Here is a 23,736-nt window from a genome sequence, read left to right as displayed (position 1 = left end):
GATAACGTATTTAATTAATGGTTGAGAGTTTATTTATGATAGTTGTAATTTTATTTTTCAATCATATGAAGATTTGAGAAATTAAAATGATTTAAAATTTAAATGAACCAAGTAAAAATTAAGACTTTCCTTGTTTCTGTTAATTAACTTTTACCTAAAGTGCACTTTCAATAACTATAACCTCTTTTAGTGTTAAAGTGAATATTAAAACATTTATCTCCATTTATTCCAATTATCTATATCGCATTTTCCCGGATTCAATATACAATATCAATACAATCCTAAAAAGCACTATAAAAAATATTTTTGTGCTATTGAAACAATATCCTTTTTTATTAACACAAAAATGAAACTCTACGTGACCTTTCGATATAGGTTTTAAAAGGAAATTTATGTTTAACGAAATAACCATTCACTTTTAATATTTTTTGTTTAAAAGGCATTTTGAAATATTAATAAACCATAACTTTAAAGAGAATTTAGTACATTTTCTTACCATTGATATGGAATTGTTCATAGCATTATGAAAACAAACCGTCGTAAATTGCAAAGAACGAAAGAATTATTTAACAGAATCTAACGAACCATATTCGGTCCGTCAGCCAACATCCGCTTCCAAAATAGCTCCCCTGACTCAGCGGCATAGTCCATAACAAAACCAGGAAACACTTATTTTTACTCTTTCATATCCCACTTTGCCAAGTTGACAATAAAGCCACCGCTTATTACAGCTATGCGAGCAAAAATGCTACAACGGCTGTTTTTTATTGTTTTCGAAATATATTTTAGGTCTGAGAAATATTTTTACAAGCTTTAGATTGGCAATAATGGGCAATGTATACGAAAATATATTTTAATTTTTGGTAAAGCTCATGGCACTAAAACTCAATGTGTATGAAACATATTTCGCGTGGTTGGATTAAATATTGAGGTTATCAAGCTCATGAAATATAGATAGTATGTTGGATTATGAACATTAATGTTAACTCCTTTGTTTCCATCAAATGTTACTTAGTATTAATGGGATACCGAATTATGCGTGGAGATTGGGTGATTTCAAGCTAACTATGTTAAGTCCAATATTAGCATGAAAACACAATATTTCATCGATGCCGGCTTGTTTATATCCTTCCTAAGCCACTATACTTTTAATAACCTTATTATTCTGGTGGCTATTTGAGCTCAGCTTTTTCTTCAGCAAAGTAATAAAGTGTACTTAATATAAGATTTAGTTAACAGAGAATAATATAATGATGAAAGATGCTGATGAAAGATCACTGTTAAAGACATTTCTTTTATTATTCTATATGAAGGTAACGTTATAAAAGGCTTCACAGAAACATTATAATATAACATATGTACCTATTGTATATATTCACAGAATCCTATCTTTCATTCCGGATTTCAGTAAAAAATACGGTCGATAAACGTTACCAGTATGTATAAAACTTCCCGTTGTATTGCAGTTTCAACGTAACCGAAACTTAACTTACTTCGGCAACGTTCAAACTATTTATCTTATTTTGCGGTATCGCCTGGCACACAGAAGAACATAGAATAGTCGTATTCTTAAATAGCTCAAAATAATTTTCAATTTATAAGTAGATATATTTTTCATAATCAATGCGTATACGTAACATTTATGTTACGAACTTACACAATATGCGAAAAAACTTATAAGACTTAATATATTTAAATATAACAACTAATATAAAGTAATTCATGTGTATAAAGAATCACTAAAGTGGAGCTTGAAAAGAAGTGTGATTTACAGCGAGGACCACCGCTCGTGCATTATTGAAAACGTGCCTTGTTGAAAGAAAAATCGCGTTTTGACGTCCCCTATAAGATTTATGACTTTCATTCATTCCACTGTAATAAATGGCAATTAGACTCATCCTTTAGGAACTACTTGAATTGGTTATATAAGATCTCGATTTGACAATATCTACCTATTAAGAATCATTAATTTTTTGTAAGCAACAATGAAGAAAAAGCTGTTGAAGCAAATTAATAAATATTATCAGTACTATAGACTAAATTTTATTGAAAACAGTATAATTATTATAAAGCACACAGTCATGATAGAATCGTACGTAAGTCGTAACGTTATACAGCCATAAACGCTAATTAATCACCTAATGTAAGATATAGACGTATCATCCAATAAATCATTTGTCCGCATAATTTCCTGATAAATGCCTGCTGCTAACATTGATAGAAGATAATGGAGAGTCGAAAGCGATTGGTCGGGGACTATAACAAAAGAGGCCTTGTTATCACCCATTAGTGCTGTCATTAGACTGCCTCGTTGGAAGTGCACTCACACTTATATAGCCACTTCAAGGGAAGTCTTGTTATCATTACAGAAGCCACTAACATCTATGCACTTTATTGATCATGTTTTAATGCTCTAACCACGAAGATTCCAGCGTATTCACTCAATCGCTGACTTGAAAGCTATTCTCCTAATGTGAATACTGAATGTGTTTGAGAACTTCAAGCCTGTGGATCTTGTATAACCTACTCGCTTTAAGTTTCTGCTTTGCTTACGTCAACGCCTAGAACTAAAGTCATAAAATATATCAATTTATTCCGGATGAAAACTTTATTCACAAAAGTCTTAAACTATACGCCTCGTTGTGGTTGTGTTAAACGGAATGAAATTCAACTATGAAGGGAGGCAAGAGGGTGTGCTTCTTTATACGCCAATTAGTCTTAGAATACAGTGTTCATTCATTACAAACCGTGCGTTGACGATAAGTCGCTGCGTACACAATATTGCTACTCAGTACATACATTCCGTACGCAATTATATTAACTTTATTACACCCACCAGGGTCTTGAGTTAAACGGTACGATATAAAATTTGCATAACGTATTTAAAATTACATTAGATTTGGAACACGTCACTTAAGCTCTTTGTTAAAGTATAAATGTTATTAGAATGAAAATTTATCTCCTTCAGATTGTCGTTTGAGTGTTAATAAAGCTTAATAATATTTATATGTTTGTTCTATCATATTTTTGTTGTAAAATATTGGTACTCGCCATTTTTATAGACTGGTTTGTAAGATAAAAATATGGTTCATAATCGAGGAGATCCTATCATTATTATAGGTTTTCGTTGGCCGAATCCAGAACCTTCTTACATTACCTACCGGACCTTATCAAGAAATCCCGAACATTTCTAGTAATGGAAATCCGATTACTATTTAACCAAGATACACGGAAAGTGTGTGGTCCCCGCTCATTCCTAACCGCCTAAAGTCACCTTCTAATTTTCAAACTCCAATAAGGAACTTTGTTGAAGTAATCACAACAAATGAATTATTTTCCTTCTTTTGTAACATACCCATTACGATGTTGCCCGAGTCTTTCTCTAAATAACTTATTTCCTTGCGGAATGAATAATGCATATGTTTCTGTAAGTAAGGAAAATAAGAACAGTTTATTAACGAACAATAATTATAGTGTAGAATTTTAGTTTAGTTGACATATTTTGTGTAGGTACCTATCACATATTTTCAATTTTGAGAGGATTGTAGAGTGAGATTAAGTATTATATTTTTATCAATCATTTAAAAGTTAATGTATCCATACACAGTCTAACCAGGCACAGATACCATGCCAACGATCATATTACTTCTGACAGTTAAGTCGTAAATCTGAAAAGAATTCAATTTTTCACTACCCACTCAATACTAGAATGTAGGTACTCACGTCGTTTAAAGAAAGCGCTATAATATTTCAAACCGATTTTGTGCGCTGAAGCGTTAAGTTTTTCAAGTTATTTAAGGATCTCGTATACTTAAAAGATTTCTTCTCATATTTTCAGTATTGAGAGCTTTGTGAATGCCAATGTTTAAGATAAATGGCGGTCTTAAATAAAAATCTCGGGAATATTTTTTATTTAAACAATAAAAATGCAGACAGTTTGAATTTAGGTCTTTATACTGCATAGCGACGTCGCACCATGATTAATAATTTTTATAACTAGCGTAATGCCTTTGTCACCTCTATATTATACAGAACTTTTGTTACAGCATCGCGTATTCGATACGAGATCACGAGCGGGAACATAGGCGGTGCCTTCGCCGTCAAGAACATGACTGGCGCCATCTATGTAGCGGGGGCGCTCGACTATGAAACTAGGAAAAGGGTGAGTATCGGAAAGTTTTCAATTTGCATAGTAATTTATTGTTTTTCAGCGCACAGATATATTTCAAAGCGTTGATCGCAGATGCGCTATAAATTTAAATCGTATAAATGAAGCAATACGAATGTATTTTTACAAATATATAAGGTAAAATCCTAAAGAAATCACTGAATAGAAATACCAAACAATTCGAGAACCAAATTCTTTTATTCTCCAGCAAAACAATGTTGTTTAAATGCGCATCGCATCGCTCGCATTTATCGGGTTCCGTTAAACAAATTAAAAATTATCCAACAAACGCTAAGAACTAATTTTGCAGTGAACTGAGCGGGTTAAATTGTGAAACAAAGTGTTTGCCCGTTGGCGAGGTGGTCCGGACTAGCGGGCGAGTCGTGCGCTCGGCAATACCCAGCTATCATAAGAACCCTCTTTGTTATCCCAGAGGAAGTTTCGTCGAACTTTCCGCGAGATAAATAATTTAATCTTTAATACCCATTTAAGCAAGCCGGCTCAGAGCTCCTACCAAAGGCCGGATTGCTATTAAATTGCAGATCCTCACAGAGCTTAAATGGATGTAAACCATTTTATTTTTCAGGCTCCTTTTCGCTTTTATCCCGGTATAAATACAAAATAAATGCCTACAATTTTGTCGGTCGCGATAATATTACATTTTTCACATCAGGTGTAATGATAAATGAAAGATATAAACGATGATAAAATCTAAACTTTTATTACAAGCAATATACTTTTGAAATAAAATTGTACGGACCAATATACACTACAACAGCAGCACTGTAATGATGCACATGAAGAATAAACCCCTTTTATTTTATTCTGTGTAATTAATTATACTCAACATTTTATATATTGGTGATATCGAAATACATTAAAATTTTAATACCATTAAGTAAAAACGAGTTGCTTCAGTAAATAAAATTATTATGAAGTCTGAATCCGTTTTTATTTTTATATGTTTTCCTTGAAAGAATAGGTGTTTTAGAATTCAAAGTGTTTTATAACAGGGAATGGTAGACAACGACAGTTCTAACTTTTGAAACGCGTGAGATGACTTTTGAAACAAACATTTCCTGCATTGCCGAGGAAATTACTGAGCGACACTGACAGATGATACCATTAACTTGCCCGGGCCCAGCCACAATGCTTGCACAACCACTCTTTCGTTCAACATGACGTGGCCCGAGTACTAAACATTTAATAAGACGTATCACTCGTATCACGACCAGATTTCTAAGTGTATCTTTCGGAATATTGAATTCTAAAATTCTAAAATCTTTACTTAATTTCTTGACAGAAAAAGTTATAATTACCAGCAACTGAACATGTTAACGTAACTTACGAATCAAAAGAAAATTCTAAGTAATCAAACCTCTGTGAAGCGTTTTTCGAGTTCGTTTTACGTAATTTTACTCAAATAAACTTTTTTAATTACTTCGTTAATCATAATTAAGATTAGTCATTATGAAAGTTAAATAAGTTTTAATTATATCTATATATACCTTACCTTATATTTAAATTTGAATAGTATACCGATGATATTTTAACTTCGTAAACTATAGATAGTTATATTGTTAATAACAAATTTCACCCATTGCTGCCCTAAATACACGTGGACAGTACGAGCTGAAGTTAGCCGCATCAGACAACCTGAAGGAAAACTACACCACAGTTGTGATTCATGTGAAGGATGTCAACGATAATCCCCCCGTGTTCGAGAGACCCACATATCGAACCCAAATCACAGAAGAAGACGACCGCAATCTTCCCAAACGTGTGCTACAGGTCCGCTTAGTGACGATAGACGGCCTCATTCGATTCTTTATAGCACCTTTCATCATTATTTCGGAACGTTAAGCTTTAAAAAGAATCGTATGAGGTTATATTTCTGATGCGTGGGTTGAAATAGATGTTTGTTCGTTTTGCATGGCATGAATTTTTCGAAATCTTACTTTTTGTTGTAGTATCGTTCGACAGCTAGTGTGTTCTTTTTTAGCAATTGCATCCACGCAATTTTTCCATGTGCGTCCTCGAATGGCGCTGCAGCGTTTATTGTGTTACGTTTTGTATTATTTCTTGGTTGTTAAATCCACTACGAGCATAAACATTTTATAAAAGAATATCTGAAAATACTCTTTTTCGCTGAAACATAAGCGCTCGATATTGAAATTACCATCGGACTATATTGGATCGAACGCGACAATTCCGCCATATCTAGTGATATTCATTGAGCCGCGTGATATTCTCTTTTACTATAAAGAGTTTTAACAATCGCGTTGATTCCCCACACCATTCCCCACACGCTCGAGAACCGTACATTTAAATACATCGGACTTTAATGTAAAAATGAAAAAATGCGTGCCTTGATTTCGTTAGCGTCGAATCCTTTACGTATTGTGTCATGTTAGAATGTTGCACTTTTTACAGTCTACTGAATTTTCAGGAAATAGAACATGTACAGGTAGATTTTATATAGGTTAAGTTTACCTAAACAACTATTAATTCTTTATAAGAGGAATCATAACAACTAATATGTGTAATGTATTGTCAACAATCCTTGCATATTTTCTTTATACCCTAATTCAAATTTTCTCATACGCGAAACATTAAAATACAAACCTCAAAATAGTATATAATTCTATTTATATGTAAAACACATGTTTAATCAATATCCTGCTGAGTTTTAATACGAACTCTAACTTCGATGTTTGCCGACATCAATATTCAAAAGCAAAGTTTAGCATTCATGCTCTAGTGTGCTCCTCTGTTTGACTTAAATATTTTAGCTTATACAGTAAATTACCGTGTTTATGTATGTAACATACCCTTTGTTTTATTGAAATAAAATAACATTATACTTCAATTACATTTGATTTGTTCGACGTTAAATAAATAAAAGCGATTTAGCGTCGCGTTTAAAGGTCGTTCATAACAACATTTGCGTATCAAGGATTAGGAATATTTTTAACCCTACATAAATATTCAAAAGAGACGTACAATTAAATAATTTCAGTACATTAGCTTGGAATACAAATGAATCTTAATTGATTTTAAAAGGATATCGATATTTAATATGGATTTTTTTTTATTAATTTTTGATATTTAATTTGCTATAGCCTAAAACAATTCTCACAATTAGCAAATAGATTAGCGTCTTGAACGAAGATTGAACACGTTCAAAAATATTTTGTATGGAATCAAAATGGAACACATTCCCGTATTATATTTCTATGTTCACGGTACTACGCCACACACATCCACGAATCAAGTAATCCTCAACAAACATTGGGCTAGATAGAGCACGTTTCTTTAACACACATGGACAAAAGGACATTCAGACTTTGACACAAATAGGATCAAATAAGATCTCATACACATGAAAGAAGAAAGACTAGTATTGCATGAGCATGTTGGCTAATGCGTGCGTGTGCGCAGTACGAGTTGACGCTGGTGGCGTCCGACGGGCGAAACGAGAACTCGACGCGCGTGGTGGTCCACGTCCTAGATATCAACGACCTCCCGCCCCGGTTCACCCGCAGTGCCTATGTCACCCAGGCCCTCGAGGAAACCGGACCCTACCCCCACTCCCTTATACAGGTTTTGTTTTGTTTTATTTTTATTTTTTTTTATATTTCGCAGAGTTACTGGTAATTGGTATTTCATTAAACATAATGTGGGATATGGATATTAAATATGTTTGTATACAGGGTTACTTGTAAAACACCAGCAACCTCGCAGGACAAGATAGCTAACATCATAAGTAACAACATTTGTTCTACGACTTTTGGCATAACGCAATAAATTATTTTTAAATGATTTTTTAAACTTTTATTGTACTCTCCTTACATTTGTAAGTCTATGTTCTATTAATTATCGGATGGACGACGCGACGCCCCCTTCCCCCTCTCGTTCGCTTTTTGTTTACGTAATTTTTGGGAGGCGTAGAGTTTATAATATTCAGACGGAAAATTAAATGAATATTTATTTTTGTATGAAAATAAAATCTAACAAATTATCAAAAGTCGTAGAACAAATGTTGTTACTTATGATGTTAGCTATCTTGTCCTGCGAGGTTGCCGGTGTTTTACAAGTAACCCTGTATAACACATATTTAAAATGTAAATATTTCTACACTCTTGTGTATTTCGAGAAGACACTAATGAAATAATTGTTCACACAGTTTAATATTATTAATTATTAATTATGGAAATAGACTTTATGTTTCTTTTTTCGTTATTTTCAAGTTATTATTTTATTACAATACAACAGTTATCTAAAAAATCTATTACAATGTAACATTTATCTCATTTTTATTTATTCACTTCCCTTCCGTATCTGAAATACTAAGAAAACTTTTCGCTCTATTATAGCTTGCGGTGATTTATGAATTACTAATTGTATCTTAGGTTCTATTAAGTACATTCAAAGTATATAATTAATCTTATCCTGTAAAAAGTTTTCTTTCAATCCTAGTAAAATACTTAGAATGGGTGAATGCGGTAAGTATGCACAAAATTGCGTGGATTGGTGCTTCATTGTGTAGTTAGAAGATTTTTTTTTATTTAATTCAATGTCTTTGATGCATGATTTATGTAGAAAGCATCTACTTCAATTTTGAAGTCAACTGAAACTCAGCCTTTGTTTATCTCGTTTATTTAATTAACAGCGTTCGCTAATACCTTTTAAAACTCTTTCTTGAAAACGAAACGAATCAGTGAACTGAGATTAAATATTTCATGAAAGAAACTTTTAAATAAATTTTACTATAGAAATGGAAATGGAATCACAATAATTTGTAAAAGGCTTCGGCTTTTGGAATGTGACCTTAACTTGTGGAACAACAATAATGAATTGATGTTAAGAAGCCCACGAAAATATTTCTATAATATCTTCATAATTGCAAAATATCTGTCTATTTTCACACTCGTTTGAGTGTCAGACCTTTTTATATTTTAGCGAGATTCACAAATGATCCGCGTAATTACGCTAACGTCGACCCTCGTCATTTCTCCGGCTCTAGCTAGGCCGACATAATTGGAGAGTCCGACACCGGATCCCATACATTTAACGGCAATATTCGGCCAATGTACTTAATGGATCCTTAATTGATAATTATCTTGATTGCAAATAGATATAACAAAGCGTATTATTATTTTCCACAATCAATTTGGAGCAAATAAAGTAAGACAAAATGTATTTCAGGCATTGACTAATTTAGTAAAGAGTTGTTCCTTTATAAATTATATCTGTTAATAACTTAAGTGAATAATCTTATTTGTTTGATCATTATCAGTAGTTTTAAAACCAATTATTTACATTTTGTATTTCTATTTGTAAATTTATTTAAGTAAACGAAGTAAACATTGCTAGTTTTACTTTTTTCAAACGAATTTTATATTTTTGTGACGATTAACCGTAACATAAGGATAACTCATACAATAAATTATTTCCGCCCAAACAGGTCACTGCAACTGATGGAGATAAGGATAGACAACAAAATATAGTTTATTTTCTAACGGGACAAGGGATCGATCCAGATAATCCTTCAAATAGTAAATTTGACATTAATAGAACGACGGGAGAGATATTCGTCTTAAAGGTAAATTATATTTATTATACAGAATCGAATTTTCGTAAAAAGAGAAAATTGTTGTACCAATAATAATTTAGATAAATTGAATACATTTAAGCTTTTACTTGCAGCCTTTAGATCGTGATCAACCTAATGGACGACCTCAATGGAGATTTACTGTTTTCGCTCAAGATGAAGGAGGCGAGGGCCTTGTAGGCTACGCTGATGTTCAAGTTAATCTTAAAGATATTAATGATAATGCACCCATTTTCCCACAAGGCGTTTATTTCGGTAATGTTACTGAAAATGGAACGGCTGGAATGGTTGTTATGACTATGACAGCTATTGATTATGATGATCCCGCTGAAAGTAATAATGCAAAACTGTGGTATTCTATTGAGAAAAATGTAATCGAAGAAGAAACTGGTTCTCCAATATTTGAAATCGAACCTGAAACGGGCGTGATTAAAACGGCTGTTTGTTGCTTAGACCGAGAAAGGACACCTGATTATTCAATACAAATAGTTGCGTCAGATGGAGGGGGGTTAAAAGGCACTGGTACAGCATCAATACGAGTTAAAGACATAAACGATATGCCTCCGCAATTCACGAAAGATGAATGGTTTACGGAAGTTGATGAAACCGATGGCACAAACCTTCCTGAAATGCCTATTCTGACTGTAACTGTACATGATGAAGATGAGACAAATAAATTTCAATATAAGGTTATTGAAAACAGTGGATATGGCGCTGATAAGTTTACTATGGTTAGAAATAATGACGGTACCGGGTCTTTAAAAATCGTACAACCTTTGGACTATGAAGATCAATTACAAAGTAATGGATTCAGATTTAGAATACAAGTCAACGATAAAGGTGAAGATAACGACAACGATAAATATCATGTAGCTTATTCATGGGTGGTCGTTAAATTAAGAGATATAAATGACAATAAGCCACAATTCGATAGAGCTAACATTGAAGTATCAGTATACGAAAATGCAGAAGTTGGTAAAAGTTTAGAAACATTTAAGGCAACTGATCCAGATCAAGGTGGTAAGAGTAAGGTTTCTTACGCTATCGATAGATCATCAGATAGAAAACGACAATTTTCAATAAATCAAGAAGGAACCGTAAGCATACAACGTTCATTGGATAGAGAAGACACACCTCGGCATCAAGTTAAAATATTAGCTATTGACGACGGGTTACCGCCTCGAACGGCTACAGCTACTTTAACCGTTATCGTTCAAGATATCAACGATAATGCACCTACGTTCTTGAAGGATTATAGGCCTGTTTTGACCGAACATATAACCCCTAAAAAAGTAGCTGAAATTTTAGCTACGGATGATGACGATCGATCTAAAAGTAATGGTCCACCATTCCAGTTCCGGTTAGATCCAGGTGCCGATGATATTATAAGAGCTTCATTTAAAGTAGAACAGGATCAAAAAGGTGCCAATGGCGATGGCATGGCAATTGTGTCATCGTTGAGATCATTCGATAGAGAACAACAAAAAGAGTATCTTATTCCTATTATTATTAAGGACCATGGAAACCCAGCTATGACTGGAACCAGCACCTTGACTGTTGTGATTGGTGATGTTAATGACAACAAAATGCAACCAGGATCAAAGGAAATTCTTGTTTACAATTATCAAGGACAAGCTCCTGATACTGAGATTGGACGAGTTTATGTATATGATCTTGACGATTGGGATCTACCAGACAAAAAATTCTTCTGGGAAAGTTCTGAACATCCAAACTTTACACTTAACGAAGAAACAGGAATGATACAAATGAAACATAAAACAAGAGAAGGCAGATATCATTTAAAATTCAAAGTATACGATCGAAAACATACACAAACCGACGTTCCTGCAAATGTTACTGTGTATGTAAAAGAAATATCACACGATGCACTAGTCAATTCAGGCTCAATACGAATATCAGGTATATCTGATGAAGATTTTATTCGAGTTTGGAATTATAAGACTTTAAGTGTATCTCGAAGTAAATTAGACATTTTTAAGGATAAATTAGCCGATTTACTTAATACCGAACGAGAGAACATTGACATTTTTAGTGTTCAACTAAGAAAGAAGCATCCTCCGGTTACTGACATTCGTTTCGCAGCTCACGGCGCTCACTACTATAAGCCAATCCGGCTCAATGGAATAGTTTTAATGCACAGAGAAGAAATTGAAAGAGCAGTTGGAATAAACATTACGATGGTTGGAATTGATGAATGTCTTTATGAAAATCATGCATGTGAAGGATCTTGTACCAATGTATTAGATATTAGTAATTTACCTTACATGGTGAACGCAAATAAAACGGCTCTCGTGGGAGTACGCGTTGATGTTATTGCAGAATGCACGTGTGGTGCGAGAAACTTTACGCAAGCAGAAACATGTCGAAACTCTCCTTGCTATAATGGAGGAAGATGTATAGAAGGAAAATATGGATTAACATGTTCTTGCCCTCCAGGTTACACTGGTCCTCGATGTCAACAAACATCACGAAGCTTTAGAGGTACTGGATGGGCGTGGTATCCTTCATTGGAAATGTGTGATAGCTCTCATTTGAGTTTTGAATTCATAACTAGAAAATCTGAAGGTGTATTGATATATAATGGACCGATTGTACCTCCTGAGCCTGAAGAAATAATGGTATCTGATTTCATATCAGTTGAATTAGAAAGGGGAAATCCTCGATTACTAATCGATTTCGGTTCCGGCACGTTAGAACTCAGAGTTAAAACTAAAAAGCCCCTAGATGACGGTGAATGGCATCGGTTGGATATATTCTGGGACACTGAAAACGTAAGAATGATAGTTGATTACTGTAAATCTGCAGACATACAGGAAATGGAAGATGGTACACCTCCAGAGTTCGATGATTCAACTTGCCAAGCTACAGGAACAATTCCACCATTTAATGAATACTTAAATGTAAATGCACCATTACAAGTTGGTGGATTATACATAGAGCACTTCGATCCAACTCATTATCATTGGCAATATATGCCTATTGGTAAAGGTTTTGATGGATGCATAAGAAATCTAATACACAATAGTAAATTATATGATTTGGCACATCCTGGATTATCTAGAAACTCAGTTGCTGGCTGCCCTCAAACCGAAGAGATTTGTAATCAAGCAGATACGACGTCCAGATGTTGGGAGCACGGAACATGTGTTGGTAGTTTTTCAGAAGCCAGATGTCAATGTCAACCTGGTTGGACTGGACCTTCGTGTAACTTACCCACAACGCCTACTAGCTTTAGACCTCAAAGTTATGTAAAGTTTGCTCTTAGTTTTGAACCAGATCGATTTAGCACACAGATTCAACTTCGATTCCGAACAAGAGAACCTCACGGAGAACTATTTAGAGTGAGTGACCAACACAACCGAGAATATGGTATTCTTGAAGTGAAAGAGTCGCGCTTACACTTTAGGTACAATTTGAACTCGTTAAGAACTGAAGAACGCGATGTTTGGCTAAATTCTATTGCTGTCGACGATGGTCAATGGCACATAGCTAGAGTTAGCAGGTATGGTAGTGCTGCTACTTTGGAAATAGATGGAGGTGAAGGTCGTCGATATAATGAGACATTCACTTTCGAAGGCCATCAGTGGCTATTGGTAGACAAACAAGAGGGTGTTTATGCAGGCGGAAAAGCGGAATATACTGGTGTAAGGACATTTGAAGTGTATGCTGATTTCCAAAAAGGTTGTTTAGATGATATACGCTTGGAAGGAAAGCACCTACCACTTCCTCCGGCTATGAATGGCACGCAGTGGGGACAAGCGACGATGGCGCGAAATTTGGACCGCAACTGTCCTTCCAACAGTCCTTGCATCAACGTGCACTGCACAGAACCTTTCGTCTGCGTGGACCTCTGGAATGAATATGAATGCACGTGAGTATTATTCATTCACTCAATTACTATAAATTAAATATATGAAGATAATTTAATTTAATACATATTTCCTGATAATTTTTTATAATAGATATTTCCTTTCATAAAATTCTTACGATTGACATTATATTTGTTTTTAAATAATTAAATGTTTCTTTTATTTGTTAAATATGCCAAACGCGCACTGAGGATATTTTAGACATTGGGCAGATATTATATTATATTATTAATATTATGTTTTGCCTACTAATTTTAAATTATTATTTTAAATATTATATGTACTCTGCTTTATAAAAGATAAATCGACTAATCAACTAACCATTCAATGCTTAATAATACTAATTTATAAGCTTATATTATGAATACAATACATTGTCTTGATATTGTTATTAAACAAATCGCCTTCCATATATTATAAGCATAATACTATCGTGTATATAATTATTTAACATTTAACATAATGGTGTTTAGTTGCGGTGAGGGTTTGGTTTTGTCGTCGGACGGTAAAGGTTGCGTAGACAAGAATGAATGTCTCTACTTCCCGTGCCGCAACGGCGGTTCTTGTGTCAACCGAGAGCCCGGCTACCGCTGCCATTGTCCGGAAGGATTTTGGGGCGAAAACTGTGAGCTCGTTCAAGAGGGCCGCACGCTCAAACTCAGCATGGGCGCCCTCGCGGCGATTCTCGTCTGCCTACTAATTATCATGAGTGAGCACCTAATTAGCCGCGCTTTCAGCGTCTGATCATCCTTCACCAATTCACAACAGCACCCATATATACTTATGTATATTTAATATAGTATTTAGTTTCATTATTATTTGCACTTTTAAAATGAAAGACAGCTAATTAAACGTTGCATTCTTTTCCATTGAAAACGTTCATGATTTTTGTTCTTTATTCAAAGTGATTCAATTTGAAAGTGCATCCATATTCCATATGTATGTATGTATGATCGCATAGCTAGTCGTGTAGTAGTGCATGGAGGGCTCAGTGCGGGTGCGGTGCGCTCGAGGGCGGAGGTAACGCGCGCTGTGTGTAGGTGCCCCGGGGGCTCCGCGCGCGCGGGCGGCACGTGCGTGAACGTGAACGAGTGCGTGGCGAGCCCGTGCCTCAACGGCGGCACGTGCGTCGACCGCGAGCCGGCGCGCCGCTACGACTGCATATGCTCGTTCGGCTACACCGGCCACGACTGCGAACTAGAGCTCCTCGCGTCCGGAATCATCATGCCCTCCAGAGATTTCATTATAGCTATCATTGTCTGTTTATTTTTGCTTTTAGGTGAGCACTTTTTTTAGCATGTGTTATACCATACCATTGTCTCTCATCTAGTGTTCACTTTTATTTACCGTTTGTCATGTTACCGCTAGTTGTTGTAGTACGAAAGGTAAGATGAAAATACCACTTGATTAAAGTATGTTATCCCATCAACGTTTTCATTTAGGATAAATTACATGAACAACAACAAAAACAGACCCATAATGTGATATCGACCATATAAAATCATTATATATAAAGGACCCATATTAAATGGAGTGAAATGTAAGGTACAGGAAATTGCGAAATGCCCCGCTCCTCCCACTCTTTGGTTTCGCTTGCAATGTGCCATAATCTTTAACTAAAATGAAATTCCCGTCCAAAACTTAAAGGCGTCACAAGTTGAACTTTGATTAAAAACTTAGGAACTAACTCGAGCAAATTTTTCCCAGTTCTGGTGTTAGTGTTCGTCGTGTACAATCGGCGGCGGGAAGCCCACATCAAGTACCCGGGGCCGGACGACGACGTTCGCGAGAATATAATAAACTACGACGACGAGGGGGGCGGCGAGGACGACATGACAGCTTTTGATATCACTCCGCTGCAGATTCCCATCGGGGGACCGCTCCCCGATCACGTTCCCGCTAAATTACCCTGTGAGTACATGTCGATTTCTTGGCTATTTGATGTGTGTTCACAAAATATACATGTTATCGCTTGTGAAACTTGATTTTGGTTCTTAGTTTTAAGAGATTTTCTACTTATAGGAAGGAATAAGATATCTACATAATTCAACGCACAAAAAGTATAACTTATACTAACCTAATTGTACACATATTGCAACTAAAGTAAATTTTACGTAAACGTTTCAGTAGTTTTCATGAGAAAGAGTACCTATAAACCATTTAGACCCAAACTTATTCGGAAACTGACCAAATATGTGAAAATACTGAAGAGGGTACGATTGTAAGATTCATTTTGCGGAAGGCGGCGATCGATCATACGTAAATCCAGTAATTTGTTGCCAACCAGTTCATGACTTCGAATATCTTTAGGTATTTTATCACAAACGTGCTCAAACTCAAACTCAAACTCAAACTCAAACATTTATTTATTCAATTAGACTTCTTAAAGAAGCACTTTTGAAACGTCATTACATATTTTAAAATTTACCACCGATTCGGAAAGCAGTGTCTACGGAGAAGAACCGGCAAGAAACTCCATAGTTGCTCTTTTAAATCATGTCAGTTTTACAATTTTACAAAATACATATGTAACAACATATAAGTATTGTAATAACATGCCAAAGAACTGTCCTGTGGTTTTTACGCGACAACCCTCCATGGGTTTTTATCGTCCATATATTCCTGAATACTGTAGTACGCTCTCTGAACTAGTACATTTTTTATATAAGTTTTAAATTTAGAACTACTAAACTCTTTAATATTATGAGGAATTCTATTGTAAAAGCGTATACCTTGACCCATAAATGAATTTTTAACTTTAGCTAATCGGAAAAATGGCATTTCAATTCTATTTCTGTTCCTTGTGCCATAACAGTGTCTATCTCCTACTCTTGTGTGTAAGTCGGCGTTTTTGTGTACATGCAAAATATTATTAAATATATACTGTGATGGTACAGTAAGGATACCAGTATTCTTAAAGAGATCTCTTAGTGAGTCCCGAGCACGTAAATTATATATAGAACGAATGGCTCTTTTCTGTAAGATAAATATAGTTTCTATATCTGCTGCCCTGCCCCATAGTAGAATTCCATAGGACATAATACTATGAAAGTAGCTGAAATAAACCAATCTAGCTGTATCTTCATCGGTGAGATGCCTTACCTTTCGGACTGCATATGCTGCTGAACTGAGCTTACCTGCAGCGGTGTTGACATGGGCTCCCCACTGTAGTTTCTCGTCCAATGTTAACCCAAGAAATACAGTCGATTCTGTAGGGTGTAATACCTCCCCGTTCAAGGTAATATTTCTGCTTAACTTTTTAACGTTTGGTAGTAAAAATTCAACACAAGTTGTTTTTTTGGCATTTAATAATAAATTATTAGCAGTAAACCAGTCGGATATGTGTAAAAGAGCACTGTTCACTTCGTCAACATTTGGGTCATGCCTATCCACATTAAATATTAATGAGGTATCATCTGCAAACAGAACTATTTCACACCTATCCTGTAAATAATAAGGTAGATCATTGATATATACCAAGAACAAGAAGGGTCCTAAAATAGATCCCTGTGGAACACCAATGTTAATTGACGCACCGCTAGAACGTTCTCCATTAACAACTACAGTTTGTATCCTATCATGCAGGTATGAGGCTATGAGGTTCTGAGCTTGTCCTTTAATCCCATAGTGATTAAGTTTACGCAATAAGGTACAATGTTCAACGCAGTCAAATGCCTTGGAGAGGTCACAAAATATCCCCAAAGCATTTTTTGAGTTTTCCCATGCCTTATATATATGTGTTAGTAGTGCAACTCCAGCATCTGTGGTTGAGCGCCCCTTTGTGAAACCAAACTGTTTGGTGTGCAGCAAATTATTAGATGCAAAGTGACTAGTCAATTGGTTTAATATTAACTTCAATCAGCTCAACGAGAGAGCTCAACTTTTAGTTATCGGCAACAATAAAATTAAATGTTTGCTCTGTAATTATGATGTGCCGAAATTCAAATGATATAAATAAAATTCTTGTAAAGACGAATAAGTACTTCAGATTAAAATTGGAGTTTTCTATTTTTATTCAAAAAAACAAACATTAAAAAATAGTCAGAACTTTTTAAGAACGTACAATCATAAATCTTACTTTTTAAAAACTGACACAACAATTTATCACCGAGGAAATTAGTAGCCTTCCAAAGAAAAATAGAAATTGCGATCTTATTACGCGGACTTTCCGCTTGCTCTGATGTAATCGCTATCCGTTTAAAAAATTTAAAATATTCAATAAATTATGGTTACCAACTTGAATAAAGCAAAATAGAATGGAAAATAACACTTGACATAATGTTGAAACTCATCAAGCTTATTAATATGAGGAGAAATTTGTAAATTTAATGTTCATACATTTCATTTAATATTCGTATAAAATTCTTTATCATTAGAGTTTCAACATTTCATCAACCAGTCGTCAATTACGAAAGAGAGCGCAGAATGCTCGCAAAATATGTCGGCGTGCTAATATTAATAAATTTTTATCTTATATTATTCTTGCCGCTGAACCGTGAATGACAAGGACGAAATCCCGGCAATGACACTGGTGCTTTTATAAAAATCCCTTGGAATTTTCTTTACGCTTGCGAAAGTAACAATCTTCCTTTTTATTTTTATTTCATTCTGTTTGAAATTCTCATTTGAAGTATTGTTATCACTTATTTAATGACAAACTATAAGTACCAACTCATTATTCCCTTGTTCTTTTCCAAGCGAAGATTTTTAATTCTTTAAGTGCTGCCTTTGCCTTTGCCTTTTAATAGTTGAAGTTTATTAAGTACTGCAGCTCTTCTGTAAAAAATATATGTATACTTTAAAAGTTTACGTATGAGAAAGGTGACGTTAAATTTTTTCATGTATTAAAGGATTCAAATAAAATCGTTCAAAGATTTAAATAACTACTGCTCATAATTAAAGTCCAAATAGGGCAAGGTTTTAAAATACAACTTAAAATAATTGGGTTTTGATTGAACATCGACATAGTAATACAATCCCGGAACTCATTACCCATACCGTACCTACCCTTTTTAACGGCGCATTACATTTGTCAACTGAAACTGATTGACAAGCCTTTACAAAATTCTCTCGATTTCATATGTTTTTCGTGGTTTATTTTTCATAGATGTTTGTATAGTATTTATGTTTAATTACTTCGTATATCCTCATAATTTGTATCGAACTATGTTGGATAGCTATGAAAGGAAATTATCGGAATAATTTACTAAAAATATGCTTTATTATTTGCTTATCTTTCTATTTTCGTAGACATTTTCTTATCAGTTTTAATTGTTGTTGTTGACAATGTTTATAGTCTATAAATAATGGAATCTTTATTTATTATACTAATTGTGGGCGTAACAAATACAACACAAAATTTATATAGGTAACATTCTTCGGTCTTCCCCAATTAAAATATCACCCAAACATAAAACCCTTTAATGCACAACAACACAAAATTCGTATTTCACGATTCAGGCTTGTAATGAAATCTGGGGCTTAAATACGAGATAAGGCTGTTAATTATTAAAACGATTTCAGAAGTAAAGTAATTGTAAAGTGTGCGCTGAATTTCGTGGTTAAGCCAATTTTATAGAACTTTACCGTCTTCCATCTAAAGCGTTCGTTGAGACGCAAATTACATAGTTGTACTTCAAGCCTGGATTTATGTGTTAAAGTTGCAAGTTTTTAACGTCAGGCGTGTGCGGGAAATGGAAGCGGCTTTTGTTAGGAACTTGATTTATGCTATAACAATACCCTATTATATGTATATTGTATTCATGAATAAATATGATTAAGTTATAATTTTAAGTAACAAATACGTTTAAAGTTTTTGAGGTCAGTCTTTATACGTGCTTTAAAGAAGACAGGAAATAAAAATAAGAAGTCACAGTGGAACGAATGAGTCATAAATCGTTTCAAATTATTAACCGATTAAAATTTTGTCTCCCTGCAAGCAGCAAGCTGCACTAATTATTGTATTCTTCTCTCACTCAATCCGTCAATAAGATAGATCTGTAACCACGGTCCATCTGTTTAGATCCGCTAATGAGCGTCGGGCTTGGAGTCGGTCCCATGGGTGTCGGAGTGGCGCCTCCCATCGGGGTCCCGATGCCGGGCGAGACCAACGTGGGCATGTTCATTGAGGAGCACAAGCGGAGGGCCGACAGTGACCCCAACGCGCCGCCCTTCGACGACCTGCGGAATTATGCGTATGAGGGCGGCGGCAGCACGGCTGGATCCTTGTCGTCTCTTGCTTCTGGTATGTGTGTAAATAACTATTTACTTATATTATAAGTTATAGAAAAAATTCCACAAAATCTACAAATGAACTTCATTTGTAGATTTTGATTCATTTTCATTTAATGAAGGAAAACCTTGCCAAGTTATATTCTACGTTATAATATAATTTTGTATTTAATATAGATGGCGAAATTTTTAATTATACATATTTTGTTAAGTTAATTCGAATCCCATTAACGTATTTGGAATACCTATCCCTGAATAAGTAACTATAAGTAAAATAATAATATTCATAGTTAATCTATGATTTCTTAAGTAATTTGTTAATCTGCTAGTTTCCCGTTACCAAAGAAAGAACTCTCGACCTGATAGATTGCGGAAAATTGATCACCTCCTTATGTGGGCGAAATAATTGATTAATGATCGAAAGTATGTCCAATGTCACTAGGGACAAAGGACTGCTGGCTTAAAATTCATTTTGTCAAGTGGAAATTTAATCGAGACAAGGCGTCGCTTTGTAAACACTTTAATCGGTAATACTCGTGAGTGTTTTAGATTACACCTTTCAAAAGATAGAACTTGATAGATAGGTTACTTTGTTACGCATTGTTAAAATACAGATGAATCTTTTGTTCTGATCTCAGCGTTACTCTCTACTAAAGACGATTTCGAATTAAACATTTTCCATTCCATTATATGAATTAAAAATTACCGTTTTCTCAATTCCACTTGTTTTAACTTCTTACTGCAACCGCCAAGCGCTCGTACAATGGTGGCAGTTAGCGACTGAAGCAATACGCCAACAAATACCGCTAAAGACCTGATTATGAATTCGTTTGATAAGTCGCTTGCTCATTACTGCCGCTTGTCTAAAACGTTGCTCTTTGCAGTACCTTTTTTATATTGTTTATTTTTTAAACGTAAATAAGTTTTCCTCCTTCTTATTACTATTAAGAGATGGAAGAGCAAGAAGTTTTCTATAATTCATAAATATCTAATTGTGGATGAAGTAGCATTATTTTTATTACCTAAAAATTGTTTAGTCCGTGTTTAGTAGTTTAGTTATCTGGTACTTGTACCTAGAGAGTTTTCCGGTAATTTCAAATTATTGAAGCATTTGGGTGCAAGAGATGCTCCTTTCGAATTTCTATTTTGCCATCTCGTGGATATATTTTCCATTCGCACCACCATTTGTTAAACCAAATGACTGGACTGGAAGATTATAATGAGAATTCACTGATAATTTTTTTATTATTTATTTGATGCACTGAATAATCGAATTATTTTTATTCGCAGGTACTGACGATGAGACGCACGAGTACGACTACCTGGGCGCCTGGGGCCCGCGCTTCGACAAGCTCGCCGACCTGTACGGCCCCGATCTGGACGAACAACTGTAGGTTCGGTTGAACGCAAACCGCGCGCATTACATCGCGCAAATTTAGTCAATTGTCTCCCACGTTTCTAATTTAATAAGACACTTTTAAGCTATCTTGGGAGAGACACCACCCGCGTCTTTTTGTTTACGTTTACAGGCTAGGCAAATATAGGTATGATACGCACCTAAAGTGTGGGCTGTGCTCACGAACATTTTAGTTTATTAATATTTAATTAATAGACGTGTTAGCTTAAGAGCGTTCTCGTTTGGGGCGTATTGCGTCGTTTTGAGACAAAACGTGTATCTTCACCAAATATTTGATATAAGTTTTTATTCGAGTTAGCCATAAATATTATGAGTCAGTATTTTATTGGAAGTTATCGATGTAAGTGGATTTATGCAGGAGGGCCATAAGTGAACCGTGGGTGTTTGTAGATAGTGTGCTATAAATGTGAATAATTTATACGAGTATTTTGTAAGTCCGCAGCTTTACGTGATATATCTTAACTTACGGCCCTTCCGTAACGAATCGTTATACCTACTATAAAAATATATGTTATATTTTATATTAATGATTAATAATATTTAAAAATTCGTCCGAACGGACGTCGAGTTTATAATGCTCATTCAATACGTGGATCGATCGCCGGGGGATGTACATATAAATATTTAATAAAATTCTACCCCCAACTTAGTCTAATATGAATCGATCGACATCTCTATTCGAAATCTCTTCGTAAGTGTACAATAACTGGTGTTCCTCTCCTAAAGTCTCCATGTAGAGTAGTTGATAAATTTTAGATCCCACGTGCGTCGTGTCGCGTGCGGGCATCGGCTCGGTAAATAATAATAATATGTACGTAGTTTTGATAGAGAGAGTTTTCTGTCGGCTCGGAGAGAGTGGGCGCGGGGTAGTGTGGCGCGGGGAGTGAGCGGGACGCACGATGTGCGAGCGAGTGCGTGCGAGCGAGAGCGCGGCGTCGGCTCCGACGAGCGCCGAATGAATGGGACAGTGCCAATTTATTAGCATTATTATCGATGCAGCTAATGAACATAGCGATAAGTGTTTGCACTTTATTTATTCATATATTTACGTATAAATTTAGTCGCACCTAGGAAAATATCAATAACTTACTAAGAGTGTTGTGCTAGATTTATGTTATCGATTTTGACGTGAGATAGTCCCCGGAACCGTTAGAAGTCACTAATTTAAATCTAATTTTTAAGAATTTATAGTAAAATAATTAAATTTATTGAAGGTTTCGCAAATACTGTCTCACCTCGACATCGAATTAGGATCAGTGTAAATTTTAGAATATACTGAATTATGTTAAAATGACTGATTTTTATTATGCGTTTGAAAGCCTAAGATTATGTAGATTCGGTTATTTCATTACATATAGACTTCGAATACCTACTCTAAGAACACACTAGTTTGCACTCAAAATGGATATACAAGTCTCAATAATAAAGCAATTCTCGTTAATTACTATTTGTGTAAGTAGACGTTAATAGTTAGTCCGAGATTGATATTCTAGGTTTTATTGTTCTTTTATAATATCATTACACTGCCAGTAATCATATATAGACGAATTACGATAGAGTTTGGTCCGATTTTATATTTCTGTCGTATACATATGATATTGTATATTAATTTTTTGAACTTTTTTATAATGAACGTGATACTTTCTCCTCAATCGACAGTGACGTGCCACTCGATGCACAAAACCTTGATATTTCTTTGAATAAGCTCTGCGTTGTCTCCCATGTGTGTACCTTTACAATTTAATACGTTTTTACCAAAGATATATAGATAATTGCTGTAAATATTCCACGCTCGTGTATTCTGTCATGTTACCGACGAAATTATCGTTGTTACATTTAAAGCAAAAACATTTGTGTTCGAAATTTATGCATCATGAGTAACGTTTCGCCGCAGCTGCTACTCGACACGTTACCGCTTTCTACTAAAGATAGGTACACATGAAAATAGCACTTTATATTTCACTGCATTTTGGTGATTATTAAAATACTGTATGTACACTAATTAAGACGGCAGAGCACACAATCCCAGTACATACAATGAGGGCGGACCCACGCCACACCGTACGTAATCGGTGCACGTAATTTTATTTTAGACATTAATTATTATACCTACATAGTTATGTTTTGTTTCAACTGTGATTATTTAGTTGTACAACTCTGAAAATTACATAAAAGAATGAATAAAGTATGAAAAATGCAACTCTGTTTTATTTATTCCTCTTCATCCTTCCTTCTCTGCACACTATCATGTTATATTTATAGTGATAACACACAACCTAAAAAATAACACAAAATTTAATTAAGTACATATATGAAATTTGAACAGACTTATAACGAGTTAGAAAGTTAAACTATGAAATTAAATTTCCCAAACCGTTTATTCAAGCGTTCAATTCCACATAAGTACTACCTATAG

General features: G+C 34.9%; 1 protein-coding gene across 1 annotated transcript in view; it reads left to right on the top strand.

Annotated features, from left to right (window-relative positions):
* Positions 1 to 23,515, top strand: part of CadN (neural cadherin) — a 233,454-nt gene extending 209,939 nt beyond the window's left edge. The window contains exons 14-21 of the mRNA XM_090113293.1: positions 4,047 to 4,162; positions 5,795 to 5,959; positions 9,636 to 9,773; positions 9,878 to 13,674; positions 14,713 to 14,951; positions 15,380 to 15,583; positions 19,695 to 19,916; positions 21,194 to 23,515. Of these exons, the coding sequence (XP_089969419.1) occupies positions 4,047 to 4,162; positions 5,795 to 5,959; positions 9,636 to 9,773; positions 9,878 to 13,674; positions 14,713 to 14,951; positions 15,380 to 15,583; positions 19,695 to 19,916; positions 21,194 to 21,297 (4,985 nt within the window). The 3' untranslated portion in view covers positions 21,298 to 23,515. The remainder of the gene's footprint in view (positions 1 to 4,046; positions 4,163 to 5,794; positions 5,960 to 9,635; positions 9,774 to 9,877; positions 13,675 to 14,712; positions 14,952 to 15,379; positions 15,584 to 19,694; positions 19,917 to 21,193) is intronic.
* The last annotated feature ends 221 nt before the right edge of the window (positions 23,516 to 23,736 follow it).

This window comes from Colias eurytheme, chromosome 2, assembly GCF_061535395.1.
Source record: "Colias eurytheme isolate Ceu_HAF_F1 chromosome 2, ilColEury1 Martin Lab GWU primary, whole genome shotgun sequence".
Taxonomy (NCBI): Eukaryota; Metazoa; Arthropoda; class Insecta; order Lepidoptera; family Pieridae; genus Colias; species Colias eurytheme.
Note: the sequence above shows the minus strand (reverse complement) of the source record. Positions and strands in the feature narration are given on the sequence as shown.